The 15,985-nt window shown below is 44.7% G+C and overlaps 1 protein-coding gene across 2 annotated transcripts in view; it reads left to right on the top strand.

Moving 5' to 3' along the window:
• The window catches only part of CEP164 (centrosomal protein 164), a 68,278-nt gene that overhangs the window by 17,475 nt on the left and 34,818 nt on the right, over positions 1-15,985 (top strand). For both annotated transcript variants that reach the window (XM_023517283.1, XM_012809589.2), the window contains exons 4-7: positions 2,074-2,278; positions 9,652-9,807; positions 10,160-10,276; positions 11,114-11,191. In XM_023517283.1, the coding sequence (XP_023373051.1) occupies positions 2,074-2,278; positions 9,652-9,807; positions 10,160-10,276; positions 11,114-11,191 (556 nt within the window). The remainder of the gene's footprint in view (positions 1-2,073; positions 2,279-9,651; positions 9,808-10,159; positions 10,277-11,113; positions 11,192-15,985) is intronic.

Here is a 15,985-nt window from a genome sequence, read left to right as displayed (position 1 = left end):
CTCCAACTCCTGGGCTCAAGCGAGTCTCCTGCCTCAGCCTCCCAAGTAGCTGGGACTACAGGCGCCCGCCACAACGCCTGGCCATTTTTTGGTTGCAGCCGTCATTGTTGTTTGGCGGGTCCGGCCTGGGGATTTGAACCCACCACCTTAGGTGTATGTGGCTGGTGCCTTAGCCGCTTGAGCCATAGGCGCTGAGGCGATTTGCTTCTTTGTATCTGTTGACTTTTTTCTGTTGGGTTGCCTGTCCTTTTAATTCTAGTTGAGGAAGTAGAACTCTGATTATTCCGGATATTAGTATTCTTACTACTATTATTTCTACTATATTCTCCCATTCTTGTGTCTTTTAATTTTGTTTGTGCTTTTGTTTATCATACCAAATTAAAAATTTTTTTTGTACTTTTTTTTTATTGTGGTAAAATATACATAACAGAAAATTTAGTATTTTAACTATTTTTGGTTACAGTTTAGCAGCATTAAGTACATTTGCAGTGTTGTGCAACCATCACTATTGTCCATCTCCAGAACTCTTCATCTTGCAAACTGAAACTCTCAGAACACTAACTCCTCCTTTTCCCCACTCCTCCGTCTCTGGCAGCCACCATTCTACTTTCTGTCTCTGAATTTGCTTGTTCAAGGTACTTCATATAAGTAGAATCATACACTATTTGTCCTCTTGTGTCTAGCTTCCTTCAATTAGCACAATGTCCTCAAGTTTCATCCATCTTACAGCTTGTGAGAGAATTTAATTATTATTTACTTATTTATTTTTGAGAACAGAGTCTCACTCTGTTTTCCCAGTTAGAGTGTAGTGATGTCAGCCTAGCCCACAGCAACCTTAAACTCCTGGATTCAAGCAGTAGCTAGGACTACAGGCAGTAATCATGACAACCAGCTAATTTTTCTATTTTTAGTAGAGACATAGTCTCGCTCTTACTTAGGCTGGTCTCGAACTCCTGAGCTCAAGTGATCTTCCTGCCTAAGCCTCTCAGAGTATTGGGATTACAGGCGTTAGCCATCATGCCCAACCTTAACTCTTTGTAGGAGGAATAATATTCCATCGTATATACATATAAACCTCCTTGTATTTAGCCGTTCATCTGTCAGTGGACATTTGAGTTGTTAACACCTTTTGGTTATTGTGAATAATGTGGCTGTGGACATTGGTGTACAGATATCTTTTTAAATCGCTACTTTAGAATTTTCTGTGTTTAGTTTTTTTTAGGAACTGCCATGCTATTTGTAATAGTGGCTATACCATTTTACATTCCCACCAGTCATGCATAAGGGTTTCACTTTCTCCGCATCCTGGCTAACACTTGTTGTTTTTTTGGGTTTTGACGATAGCTGTGCTGATGGGTGTGAAATGGTATTTCATTGTAGTTTGATTTGCCTTTCCCTAATGTTTAGTGATGTTCAACATCTTTTTATGTGCTTATTTGTCATTTGAATATCTTCTGTCATTGTCTTTTTTTACCCCTGATATTTTTCTATTTCTGCTCATTTTCCCTTTTATTTGTATGGAGATTCTGCTTGTCAGGTTTCAAAAGGAGCTTGATTGGGATTGTGTTTGCTTTATACATTAATTTGAGGATTATTGGCATCTTTACAAACTTGAATCTTTTTATTCTGGAACATAGAATATCTCTCCGATTCTTTTTTCTTTTATGCTCTGACTTCAGTAAAGCTTGATAAAAATTTTGCATATTTTGGATTTATTCCTGAGTATTTTATCCTTTGCATTACTATTGTGAATGGGATTCTTTTTCCTGTTAGCTATCTTAATAGATGATTGTTAATGGTGGATGGGATGAATGGTTTACTTTGGTCTTGTTCATGTGAAACACAGATTCCTGAAATACATCTCCTATATTATTTTCTTTTACCATTGGTTCACACTAGCTTGGATTATTACTTCTTATGCATTTATAGCCTTGCAAAATCAGAGCTTTCACTATGCATTCCTCTTTCTCAGACTCTTCCTTTTCCACCTTCTCCCCCTTTTTCTTCTTTTTCCTAAATACTGTAGCTTTGTACCTGAGTGGGAACTAACTTCTGAACTCTGCTCATCCCTAGCCAGGACATCACAGGTGACATTTACTATTTCAACTTTGCTAATGGGCAGTCCACGTGGGACCATCCATGTGATGAACACTATCGGAACTTGGTGATCCAAGAACGGGGGAAGCTGTCAACTCCTGGGGCCATAAAGAAGAAAGACAAAAAGAAGAAAAAGGAAAAGAAAGACAAGAAGGACAAAGAGACCTCCAAAAATGTCCTGGTGAGTCAGTGGAAGCCACCTCCAAGAGAGGCCAAGGCTAAAACTTGAGGGAATATTAGGAACCTCCTAGGTATCTATAGCTGGGAGGGTAAGAACTGTAACATTATACAGTAGAACCTCCATAGTTGACCACCTTCCTACACTGACCACCTCCTAAAGTTGACATCATTTTCATAAACTGGACATGTACCGTATGTTATGCTGACCACTCCACATGTTGGCCAGTTTGTTACAGTCCCTTGGGTAGTCAACGTACAGTGGTCCTACTTTAGTAAATTCTTGATAGTACATCATCTGAATTTTGCCTGTCTTCCTGCATGTTTTCCTTTTAGAGAAGGAAAAGTTGTTACCTTCTCTAAACATTTTCTTGTTTTTCCACTTGAGAAGCACATGCTACCTAATAGGATTAGTGAGAGGGAGCACTCCTCTGAGGGTGGCATTTTACAGTTCTATTAGTAGTGATGGTATTTGCTGCTCTGGAGAGTGGGGCCAGGGAGCAGTTTGGGAGAGAGCAGTGAGTTGAGATGAGCAGAGTGTCCTTTCTCTTCCTTCAGAGTCAGGCCTTCCTCCTGTGGGTTCATTATTGTTTTAAAGTGCTGTGAATTCCTAGATGTCAGATGTAGCCATAATTCAGTTGTCAAACACCAGTGCTTTCAAGATTCAAAAGAAAAGCCTGGGGCATTATCTACACTGTGCTCAGTTAATGGTGGATAACTGAAATTTAATTGCAGTGTGATCCGTGTGTATTAGGATTTCAAAGTGCATTTATCAGTTATTGTTTTATTTGTCCCTCTAGCGCATTTGAACCTAGGAGGTCGAGTTCTCGCTTTAATTTTTTAGGTGAAACAGCTGAGACTTGGAGCTGTACTGAAGTGAGGCCCAGACTCTCCCAGGGTGGCGCAGGGAAACTTTCATGCAGACCTTCTTTCCTTCACTCAGGCATGGGGGCGCCCTCAGGAGAGGGAGGCACGTAGGAACTCAGTTCAGCAGGGGGGAGCATTAGAAATATCTTTCTACCCTTTCAGTGGTCTGGCTGTTTTGCTCTTTTGTTGATAGTCTTTCTTTCCCATCAGAGCCTTGTGCTTACTTCTCAGTGAAGATTTCATCCATCTGCCTTCTTTCCTGAGGTGTCAGTTCTAGCTTTGAATGGTTGTTGATGGATTTATCCTTTTTGCCACATCTAAGCTCTCTGTGGACACTTTTCTCTTCCCTCTCCTCCCTGGCACACTACTCATGGTTCTGAGAAACAAGATAATAAACCTATTCCTCCAGATAAAGAAAAGAGGACAAGTAATTGCCAAACGTGTTGAATTTCCTAATATCATGTGTTTGAAAGGCAAAAGGTGGCTGATGGGCTTTTCACTAACTTGGAGCTCTTTGAAATGATAATCAGCCATCTGGATAGGCTCTGGCATGACTAAAGGTGGAGAGGGAAGAACTGAGAGTTGGGTGAAAGACTGGGTTGTGGGTGTGTGATTGAGTTCTTGGAACTCCCTGTTAAAAAGGGTTCTGTGGTTTCAGGAAATGAGGACAACTAGACAGTTGTAGGCTGTCAGTCTGGTTCTTAGGGCTCAGGACAGACATTTCAGGCTTGAGTTTGTTCAGGAGACAGGCCTGCGCAGTCCCAACTTAAGTGGTTGGGACTGCAGAGGTATGCACTGACAGCCAGATGGTGTTTAGGGTGAAGGTTTGGAGGGGGTAGTTGATTTTTGTTTGTTTTTTTTTTTTTAGGATTTCTTTTATTCTTGAGAGTTTGTGACCATGTGGACATCTCCCAAGCAGTACCAAACTGTGCCTTTGGTAGAAAATACTAGATTGAATTTCCAAGTTTCAGGTCACTGGTTATGCTTCCCTTGTCTCCCTCTTATAAAATTTCTGGAGTCCTTGGTAAGGTTAGTGGATTTTATAAAGCTAAGCACAGAACCTGAGAGCTGAATGGTACCTTGGGGGTAATCCTGGTTGGTGATTTTCAGACTCGTGTTAGTGGACTTTAAGTTGCCTCTTCTATAGAGTTCTAGCTTATAAAAAAATAAATGGACTAGGCATGGTGGCTTACACTTATAATCCTAGCACTTTGGCAAGCCAAGGTGGGAGGATCGCGTGAGGCCTGGAGTTTAAGACCACCTGGGGTAACTTAGTAAGACCTGGTCTCTACAAAAGCCAAAAAATTTAGCCAGGTATGTTAATGTGCCTGTGGTTCCAGCTGCTCAGGAGGGTGGGGCAGGAAGATGCCTTAAGCCCAGGAGTTGAAGGTTACAATGAGCTATGATCATGCCATTGCACTCCAGCCTAGGAGACAAGAGTAACACCTCTTCTCTAAGAAAAAAGAAAAGAAAGAAGAAATGCAGCTGCTTTGGTTGCACCTGGGTCCTGGTGATGCCTGTTCTCTATGGCATGTACACTGTAGTGGTCCCTGACGTACTGACCCTCCCAGGTTCCATGGAATAAGGTTTACAAGCCATTGAGAGAGGCCCCTAGTCTAGCCACCTCCTTATAGAGAAGCAAACTGGAGCCCAGAAAACGACATAATTTTATTTACTTTATTTATTTTTATAATTTTAGCTCAAGGGAGTTTTTAATCTTTTCTTTCCTCTTTGGTTTGTGTTTCATTTTAAATGGAGGGTGGGTTTCTGCTAAGGGCTTGCAAAGGGCTAAGGTAGCAAGTATAAATTAGAGTGCTTTGTCTTAGTTTTCTCTGCATATTTATATACCCATCTAGGAAACACAGCCTGAACAGGGACTTCTGTCTTCTTCCTTTCTCCGTGGCCTGTCCCCTCTCTCATCACCTGGGCTTGCTGATCTGGACCTAGACCAAGAGATGCAGGCTAAAAGTGAGGGCTCCTTTAAGAAAGGGAAGAGCCCATGCATGCTGGGGGACACCCCCTGGCCTCTCTTGGGTGCCTTCCCCAGCAAGCTGCAGCCACTCTCCAAAGGCCAAGTTTTCCGAAACCACCAGATCTTTGCCGACGTGGAGAAAATTTTAGGCAGGGCCCCAGCCCAGGTAGGTGATCAGCAGGCATCAGAACCAGCTCAGAAAGGCCAGAAGGTGACAGAGAAAATCTACCTGGGGTTTTCAGACCCAGAAATAGAAGAGCTGGAGATGAGGACCAGACAGCAGAAATCCGGCACTCCAGGCCCTCAGGACACTGGGCCTCTCCAGAATTGGCAGGATATGTTAGAAAGCAAGAGCCAGGCCCCTGTCCACGCAACGTTTTCTGAAACCGCCACGGGCCCACAGCTGAAAGAGGAGCAGCACAGCCACAGCTTAGCCAAACTGAGCTCTACTGGCCCCGGGGGGGACAAGGGCCAGAATCTCAGTCCCTTGCCACTCCCTGAGGAAGACCCCTCCCTGTCCCCATGTTCTTCTGACCACACGCCATCTACTAGGAAGAGCAAGCTGTTCTTGTTAGATAGCAGCCCCACTGAAGACCTGAGCTGGCAGGGAGTTCTTGGGCAAGGTGGTAGCATGGGCAGGGGGAGGAAGAGGAGAGAGGCCCCAGGATTGTGGATAGGCCAGGTCTCTAAGCTTATCAATAAGGACATCCCAGGGCGCTGCAAGGAAACAGAGCTCGGTGACCCTGAGGCTCCAGAAGTCTCAGCTAAAGATCTACCTCAGGGACTCTTCCTGATACCATCTAATCCCCCATCAGAACCAGCTCAGAATGCCCCTTCAGGGAGTGCCCCAGAGGAGTCTCTTGGCAGTGAGAAGAGATACCCCCCAGAGTCTCTAGAGTCCCCTGATGAAGAAAAGAAGCCTAGTGAGTCTGGGCCTGACTTGGATAACAGCAGCAGCCTGGCCTCACACCTTGACTCTCACATCCTGGGTGAGGTGAACAACTTTCCTTGGGACCTGCAGAGCTCACAGGGATTTGAGCAGGCTGAGGGTCAGTCAGGCCCAGGACCCAGAGATCGATACTCCAGTCCCTTCCTAGTTCCTCAGTTGTCCAATGTGTGTCCTGAGGTACAGTCAGAAAGTGAAGACTACTCTGAGGATCAGAGGTTCTACCAGCACATCCTGCAGATGGTCAAGATCTCTAGGCGGCTGGAGGGCCTGGGGCTGCCTGAGAGCATGCAGGAAATGCCATGCAAAGACATCGCCAGCATGGTCTGCTGCATTGCAGCTGAGTCTTCCAGGATGTCTGGTGAGGGTGAGCATGAAGCCATCAGAGCTATGGACAGGGACTCAAGTTTTCTGACATGGGGGCCAGAGCTGCTGGAACAATCTCAGGAGATGGCCCTTGCCCCTGGTGGGCAGGAGACCTCTCAGGAAGCCCATTTCCAGCCAAGCAGCAGCTCCCTCAGGCAGGGGCTAGTCGAGCTGAGCTCCGACAGAGGGCTTGCTACAGAGCCAGGCGAGATGCCGCTTCACCACCAGGTAGGCCTCTTAAAGTGAATGGCCGAAAGGCCTCAGTGAACTTGGCAGGGAGGGAACAGGTAGAGTTGATGTCTTGCTGCAGCCATCAGGTCTGCTTTTACCCTTAACTATCCAAATGGCATCTTACTGGATGACATGTATTTATCTATGACTTCCCTTCTCGGGCTCTAACTGTAATTCATGAGTGGTTCACATGTGTTAAAGATGATCAGTTTTGGCTGGGCGCAGTGGCTCATGCCTTTTAATCCTAGTACTCTGGGAAGCCGAAGTAAGAAGATTGGTTAAGGTCAGGATTTCAAGACTAGCCTGAGCAAGAATAAGACTCTTGTCTCTACAAAAAATTAGAAAAATTAGCTGGTTGTGGTGGTGCATTCCTGTAGTCCCCGCTTCTCTGGAGGTTGAGTCAGGAGAATCACTGGAGCCCAGGAGTTTAAGGTTGCAGTGAGCTATGATGACACCTCTGTACTCTAGCCTAGACAACAGAGCAAGACCCTTGTCTCAAAAAAAAAAAAATCAGTTTTGAAGTTGGGCAGGGTAGTACTGACCCTGGCATTCATGCAGGATATAGATACCTTTCTGGGGTTTGGGAAGCCTTTCCAATTAGTTGATTCCAGAAAGAGGTCCTTCCGAGTAGATACTATACCCCAATGCTCTGAACTTTATCCCTTCTTGGAATCACATGAAACTGGGAGCTAATACTCCCACAAGACTGAAGCCCAGAGTCTCTCTGCTGTCTAGTAAGCTGCTTCTGCTCTTGCTCCTTGCCTCGCAGGGTCCCCAGAAAACCTTGTGGATTACCTGTGTCAGGCTTGTGCAGACCCTGTTTGAGATATCACTTGTGATTTCACTTCTTCCTCTACTGGGATTTGGCCTTGCCCTGTCATTCTACCATATTCTTCATTCAGAAGTCAGGTTGGATCAGAGACCATGGGGATCAACTGAATTTCCTAGCTATTCTTTTGCTGTTGCCCAGCTGTGGCTTTACCCAGTTGTTCCCTCTGGTTCCTAATTGTTGGCTTGCACTGGTTCTCCCTTAGCTTTAATAACTACTGTAGCACTATAAATATCAGATAAGCCGCAGATTATCCTGAAAGTTTTAATTAGCCCAATGGCAGTAAGTTTATCCACTCTGAAAGACAACGCCATGCATAGCCCCACACTCAGAGTTAATGGCCATCTATAGAAGATGATCAGCTAGGAGCCAGGAGTATGTAATTTCCCTGCTAACCCCTGATTTGGTAAAGTCCTGAGGGAACAAAGCCCTCAGCATGCTTGTCGCCCTTCTTCAAGCCTCTAGCACGTTAGCAAATTAGCCATGTTAGGAGTCTATAATTTTCCATAAATACAGTGTGGGAAAAATTTTGATTACTGATACACAGGCTGGTAGGGAGGGCTGAAGCCAGGAGGAGTAAGGCCTGGTTTGCCCACAGTTTACCTTGGAGAAGCTTTCCTGGGCTCTTTTTCTACTGTAACCGGAAGGTGGTATAAAATGCCATCTTAGAGATAGCTCTGGGTTTTGATCCTATCTCTGCCTCTCACTGGCCCTGTGGCTTTGGGCAGAGTTCTCAACCTCACCACCCTCCATTTGCTCACGTGGGTACTGTGGATCATGGTAGAGCCCACCTCGGTTGTTGAGAGTAAAATAAGACATTGCATGTGAGGTGTTTAGCCTGTGCATTGGCCAGTGTCATCACTATCAGCTCCTTTTCTCCCTAACAGAGATACTCCACAGTAAGCAAACCTGCAAAGTCTTGGGAGTGGTTCTCACCTCATTTTCTAGATGAGCATCTGATGCCCTCCCTGTGCGGAAACAGGTGCTATGGAGGATCTGCCCACTCCTGCAGCCCCTGGGCCGAGGTTGTGGGTGTGAAGATGGGCCGTGAACTTCCCGGCCTGACTTCCTCTGGGTTCCCCTTTCTCCTTTCAGTCCCTGTGGGATTAGAGAGGAATGGAATTTTTGTGTTTTTTATATAGTTTAAATTTGAGAAGTGAGTTTTGAAGAGTTCTTTGTAAACTGTCCCCTTGCCTCTGTTTCTGATAAGCCCAGATTATTGTAACATGACTCTCTGAGATAATAGCAATTCCATGATGTTGGTGTAGCCTTGGGTCCTTTACAAGGCCCCTTGCACCATTTTCTTTGAGCTTCTCAGCCAACATTCTCAGGGGTGAAGGTACACTTCGTCTCCATCCTGCAGGTGAGTAAACTGAGAATCTGAGAGTCTGTGAGTAGCCTGAGGTTTCGTGAATTCTGACTCCCAGCTTGGTTTCTTTCCCCAGTCCTGGAATGAAGGCCTCTTTTGGTCCTTCTGGGAACAATGAAAAGAAGGGACCTAGTCAGCCCCCTACTGCCCTTGAGCAGGGCTTCCTTCAGCCATCTTCCTCATCAGTGGAGAGGAAGGAGAATCCTTGTTTTGTTGCTCATGTATATTTTTTCACAGTTTGTGTTCATGTTAATCAAAGTAACACATGCCCATAGTTTAAAAAAAGTCAAATAATACTAAAAGGCTTATAGCAAAGTACAGCAATTCTTTGGAATACACAGCGCTTCCCAACGGCAGCCACTTTCTTTTGGTGTTCACTTCCATCTTTGTAAATAATATACTTAGACTGTTTTTTCTTGACTCATCAATTTTAAACTTCATGTATTGCAACTTCTCCTTCTGGTAGATGAGGATTTTGTCTCTGCGTTCCCTTTCCGCATACTTCCTCTCTGGCTTCTGAAAGGAGAGCAGAATCCCATGCAGCATCTGCCAGATGTAAAAGAACTGTTTACTGTGAGATAGCGTTAGAGTTATGGGAATCAGGAAACCAGCCTGTGATTTCTCACGCAGTTGGCACAATGGTAATTTCTGGATGTTGTGTTTCATTAGCAGCCTTGAGCGGAGGTGGTTTAAATTTGAGCGGGCAGGATTTAGATGTTTTATTTTTATATCTGTCTCCAACACTCTCAGAGGCATGTGGCTTCTTGGGTTTGTAACAAGATGTTTCTGTTGCCCAGGCCCTGGGTTCCTCGTTAGCCCCAGTTCATGCTCCTCTTGGGGGCCTGGCTCCCTTACGAGGCCTTGTGGATGCCCCACCCCCTACTCTTCGTGGATCTCAAAATATGAGCCTGGGGAGCTCAGTGGAGTCTGGTCAGCTTGGAGAACTCAGACAGGTAAGTACTTTTTCTTAAGCTCTGCGTATTTAGTTACCATGGGACCTCCTGTGTGCCTAGCTGGCAACCTTGGCCTGTAGATAAAGAGAATAGGCTGAGTCCTCAGAGTTCATAATCCAGTTGGGAAGCTGAGTCACACCTGTGCGAAGGTGAACTCTGGAGGACAGACCCATGCGATAGAGACCCAGTGCTTATTTCCCTATACTTGCATCCAGGGCAGTAGGAGTTGAAGAACGGAGTCATCGGTGTGAACTAGAGTAACCAAGAATGGGGAAGGCATTCTAAACAAAGATCGTTCCAAAGGTACCCATTTTGTGTCCCTTGACTGTTCTCTATTTTGGACCCTTCACAGGGTCTCAAGACATCAGCCTTTGCAAAGGGTCTCTTGGGCTCTATCCAGGAGGACAAGAATAAGCTCAACCTCTTGGCTTTAGGGGTGGACTCTGAAGAGGAGGAGAGTGAAAACCAGGTAATGGCGGTGTATTCTCCCTGGCATGGAAACCCCTGTACTTTTTAAAATATTTTTTGAAAAATTTTTTTATTGTGGTAATATACATGAAACATAAAATTTGCCATTTTAACCATTTTTAAGTTAAAATTCAGTGGTATTATCGTCACCATGTTGTGCTCCCATTGCCACTCCATTCCCAGAGCTTGTTCATCATCCCAAGTAGAAACTGTGCCCATTAACCAGTGACTCTCCCTTCCCCTCCCTCCTGCCCCTGGTGACCTCTAATCTACTCTGTGTCTCTATGAATTTGCCCATTCTAGGTACCTCATGTAAGTGGAATTATATAATATTTGTTCTTTAGTGTCTGGCTTATTTTACTTAGCATGATGTTTCCAAGGCTCATCTATGCTGAAGCATTATTAGAATTTAGTTCCCTTTTAAGGCTGAACAATGTTCCATTGCATGTGGAGGCCACGTTTTGCTTATCCACTCCTGTGATGATATATACATGAGTTCTTACCACCTTTGGCTAATCTCTGTGTATTTTGAAACTAAGTAAAAATGGTTTTCCAGCCCACAGTTTCCTTAACTAGTTGATATGCCTGCTAGGTCTGAACCAGAAAGCACAACCTACAACAAGCTTCTTGGCCACTTGCTTGGCACAAAGCATTGTTCACAGTGGATGAAGGGCTGTTTATTGAGGTTGCCTTAGTGGAGGTCCTGCCTAGGGTCCTCTGAAGCCCCGCCTGGGCCCCCCTGCCAGTTCAGCGGTAGCTTACTTTTCCCTCTGCATGCCCCTCACACTGGGCTGACAAGTTTCTTTTGACTTACCATCATAATCACTTTTATTTCTAGAGTGTCCGGAGCGCAAGTGAGCTTCTTAAGAACCTGCACCTGGATGTTGGAGCACTGGGGGATGACTTTGAATATGAGGTAAGCCCCTACAGGCAGTGCAACAACTTTCTGCCTTATATTAAGTCTTTCTAATTTGTGGGATGGATATTTGGAAAGGAAATCATTTTGTTCTAGGCCTGTTCAAGTAGGATTCCTGGGCTTTGGGAGGGACAAGAGGGGAAGACAATTCATTCCTTTATTCATTTATCAAATAATCACTATTTAATGACTATTTCTGCATGAGGCACTTTTCTAGGTGCTATAGGTCATACAAGCACAGATGAGATACGATTACTGCTCTGTAAGATTCTCCAGAGTTGTAGAAGAGAGACTAAATGACTAAGACAGGCTAGAATGCAATGAGGCTGTAAGGAATGTAAGCAAAGTGCCATGGAGTTCATCTAAGGTGAATCAGAAGGATGAGCAGGTGAGAGAGGTCTAAATGCAGGGACTATACAGGCAGAGACAGAAGGTGCAGGGTAAGCTTGGGGCAGACAAGGGGTCTCTTTAGTCTGGAGTACATAGCATGCATAGGAGGGCAGTGGGAGATGAGACTGTGGGGGTAGGTTGGGCTGAACCCTGGAGCACCTTCAGTGGCAGGTTAAGCGATTTGGGTTGGATTACACTGGCACTGGGAACCATCCACATGTTTTAACAGAAAAGTGACAGCATCCTGAATGTTAACATGTATTGAATGCTAAATCTGTATCAGGACACTGTGCTGGGCTCCATGGGAGGTACGATTATTGGTAAGATATGGCGTGGGTTCTCAGGGAGTATGCACCTGGGGAGAAGAACTGGCACTTAGTAGGTGCTCAGTAAGTTTTAAATGAATATTTGGGAAGTTATACAGCAGAGCAGTGTGTGTACAGAGGTGTAGCATAGGTACACTATTTGGGGGAGACCTTTGGTGGAAGACATTACTTCCCTGGACATCATGGAAAACTTGCTGGAAGAGGTGACATTTAATGGGAATCTTTTTTTTTTTTTGGAGATAGAGTCTCACTATATCATCCTTGGTAGAATGCTGTGGTGTCACCCCTCACAGCAACCTCAAGCTCTTGGGCTTAAGTGATTCTATTGCCTCAGCCTCCCAAGTAGCTGGGACTATAGGCTCCCGCCACAATGCCTGGCTATTTTTTTTATTCCAGTTGTCATTGTTTAGCAGGCCAGGGCTGGGTTTGAACCCGCCACCCTTGGTGCATGTGGCCGATGCTGTAACCACTGTGCTATGGGCACTGAGCTATTTAATGGGTATCTTGAAGAGTAGGTAAGTTACAGAGATGGAGGATATAAGGGGTTGTTCTAGGCAAATAAACAGCTTGAGCAAAAGCATGAGGGCTGGAAAATGCAGAATATGGATGGGAATAACTTTTAGAATATCCACCCCAAATCAAATGTTCTTTGTAAAAAAACCCAAAACAGTAATACAAACCACACTGAGCTCATGTCTTTGCAATACCTAAGACCTCCAGTGTGTTTTTATACTTGGAAAAGAATATTCCCTACTATGTGTCCTTTATTTAGTGTCCAATTTATTAATTTTTTTTTTTTTTTTTTTGGAGACAGAGTTTCAAGCTGTCGCTCTGGGTAGAGTGCCGTGGCATCATCATAGCTCACAGCAACCTCCAACTCTTGGGCTCAAGTGATCCTCTTGCCTCGTTATTTTGTATTTTTAGTAGAAACGGGGTCTTGCGCTAGCTCAGGCTTGTCTTGAACTCATAAGCTCCATCCACCTCAGCCTCCCAGAGTGCTAGGATTAGAGGTATGAGCCACTGCACCTGGCCCCAATTTATTAATTATTATTTTTTTTTGAGACAGAACCTCAGTTTGTCACCCCCACTAGAGTGTCCTGGCATTATAGCTCACAACACCTTCTAACTCTTTGGCTCAAAGGATTCTTTTGCCTCAGCCTTTCAAGTAGCTGGAACTACAGGCGCCTACCACAACGCCCAGCTATTTTTAGAGATGAAGTCTCGCTCTAGCTCAGGCTGGTCTTGAACTCATGGGCATAGGCGATTTGCCCACTTTGGCTTCCCAAAGTTCTGGGATTACAGACATAAGCCAACGTGCCCAGCTCTCAAATTTATTTAAAAAAAATTTTTTTTTTTTTTTCTTTTTGAGACAGAGTCTCAAGCTGTTGCCTTGGGTGGAGTGCTATGGCATCATAGCTCATAGCAACCTCTAACTCTTGGGCTCAAGTGATCCTCTTGCCTCAATTTTTCTATTTTTAGTAGAGGCAGGGTTCTGCTTTTGCTCAGGCTGGTCTCAAACTTGTGGGCTCAAGCTATCCACCTGCCTCAGCCTCCCAGAGTGCTAGGATTACAGGTGTGAGCCACTGCCCCTGGCCTATTAATTTTTAAATAATTAATATTTCTTAAAATATTCCCAAAGTATTTATACAGACAATGAATAATGAGGTCAACAAGTTAGATTTCCTTAAACATTTAAATATTGGTTGCAGACTCAATTAGTTAAACTTTTCAGAGAACCAAATTCTTTTAAATACTTTAAATACCTTAAAATCAAACAAGTTGCTCACACTTCATTTGAATTACCGCAAAACTGGCCAGTAAAACAAAAGTGCTCTTATCATGGATTTAAATTTGTTTCCTCATTATCTCTTACTATTTCTGACTTATTCCTTGGTCTTCATGTTGCCTTGAGATCCAGGCTACTGTCTCTGGTCAGCTGAGGTTTCAGATGCTGGCTGATAGCTCCTGCCGTGGTACTTTAGACCTGAGTTGTGGATGGACCTTCCCAGGTGACCCTATTCTACCTACTGGGGAGGACCTTTTTTGTGGTTAGACTTGGTTTATTATCTCAGAAACTGTATAGCTTCTTGGCCCTGCACAGTCAGATATATTTTGATTGTGACTTTAATACTTCCTGCCAAATATAACACTTTTTTCTGAGTGCCCCATCTTTGTCATCATCAACCTGAAATATATCTACTTTGAAACTGTCCCTTCTGAGTGCGGCCTGGTCTGGTTGGATGAAATACAAAGCCTCAGTCTGTTTGGCTCCCTGAAATGACAACTTTGTTTTCTTCTCTTCCCGCTGGTGAGACCTGTATTGCTGGACTCAAAGGAGATGCTCAGGTTTTGTGCCTTGGAGGAAGGCCATGAATAGGAATAGGGGAGAGGGCTTGTTTGTTTTTAGAGATAGAGGACAGTGTCCATGAGAAGGAGCCCACTGAGGGTGGAGATTCTGTCCTATTCATGTCTACTTATCCAGATAACACCCAGCCCATTGCCTGGAACATAGAAGTGCTGGGGTATGTTTTGTTCAACAAGCAAGGGCAAGTGAATGCCTGAATAAGCAAATAAGCCACACCGGGACAGGGAGGCTCTCCAGGCAGGTGTTGTATTTTTTTCTTCCCTTGGCTTTCCCAGGTTCTGGGTAGAGTGGGTACTTAGTCTCTGCTGTCAGCTGGAGGATTGAAGATCCCCATATAGATTGGTCATAATTCACTTGAGCTAGTTAACATTTACTTCGTAATGGATTATAAATATCAACAAAAAGGAATTTTCTTCTTTGACATGTTCTGACTTCTAAAAGCTTTGCTTCTATTGATTATGTGCCCCTTTGGGGTAGTGGGAGCTTTTAAACATTTTTGTAACTTCTTTAATATAAATAGGCACCCCAGTGTGATGGGAGAAATGTCTGGAATGGGTGGTGTTAAATACACCTCCCACCCCTGTCTCTAGCATCCCAGCAGATTTAGTATTTTTTTTTGCCACATGGAGTGTTGGATTTCTACTTTCTAACATCAGGCAGCAATTTGGGCTTTTCCTGGTGGGGAATGTTAGTGGTAGGAATGGATGGGGGTTTTAGGACAGGTAGTGCAACCTTTGCTTGGACCTTGCCCTTTGAAAATGGCTTTTAACTCAGTGAGCAGTCTTTGGATTCTCTGAACTGCCCACTTTCCCCACTCCTCAGCATCCCAGGCAGTCCTGGATAGAGATTCACTGCTGAGGTTGATTCTGCCCTGTCTCACTGAGCAGTCATTTTGCTCATGATTCCATGAGAGGGCAGTAGGATGGCAAGAATGCATCTCTCTTCTCCCTTCTCTCCTGCCTTCCAACTTAAACCTGTTCTAGCGGGATGTAGACTCAAGAGGGAAAAAGTTCAGGGAACCATTGCTGAGAACAGAGTGAGCACAAGGGTGGGCTGAGGGGTAGGCCAGTGGGCGACATGTGGCCATGCGGGACTGGTGAAAAGCCCTTCAGTAGATCAAAGGAGCGGGAGGGAGCCTGGGCTCAGGAATAACAGGATGATGTCAGTGTGATTGGAACGTGCAAACAACACTGGGGAGCTGTGCAGAGAATTGAGACCAACTGGGTGGAAATGAAACCTGCAAAATAAACTGGACTGCTGATCAGCTTGGTGGGTGTCTCCCCAGAATTGAGTCAATACACAGACGTGGTATTCAGCTCCTGTGGTTTGCGACCCCCCTTTGCCTTTGTGCTCTGGGTTGGAGGAGGGGGACTGCAGCACTGGAGGCCTCATGGCTTTTCGGGGGTATGTTATATATTCATGAAACTATTCTCTTTTTTTTTTTGAAACAGAGTCTCAAGCTATTACCCTGGGTAGAGTGCCGTGGTGTCACAGCTCACAGCAACCTCAAACTCTTGGACTTAAGCGATTTCCTTGCCTTAGCCTCCCAAGCACTTGGACTATAGGCTCCTGCCACAATGCCTGCCTATTTTATTTTTGGTTGTAGTTGTCATTGTTTTTTTTTTTTTTTTTTTTGAGACAGAGCCTCAAGCTGTCCCCCTGGGTAGAGTGCCATAGCATTACAGCTCACAGCAACCTCCAACTCCTGGGCTC

This window comes from Otolemur garnettii, unplaced genomic scaffold (assembly GCF_000181295.1).
Source record: "Otolemur garnettii isolate 467f Iridium unplaced genomic scaffold, OtoGar3 scaffold00108, whole genome shotgun sequence".
NCBI lineage: Eukaryota > Metazoa > Chordata > Mammalia > Primates > Galagidae > Otolemur > Otolemur garnettii.
Note: the sequence above shows the minus strand (reverse complement) of the source record. Positions and strands in the feature narration are given on the sequence as shown.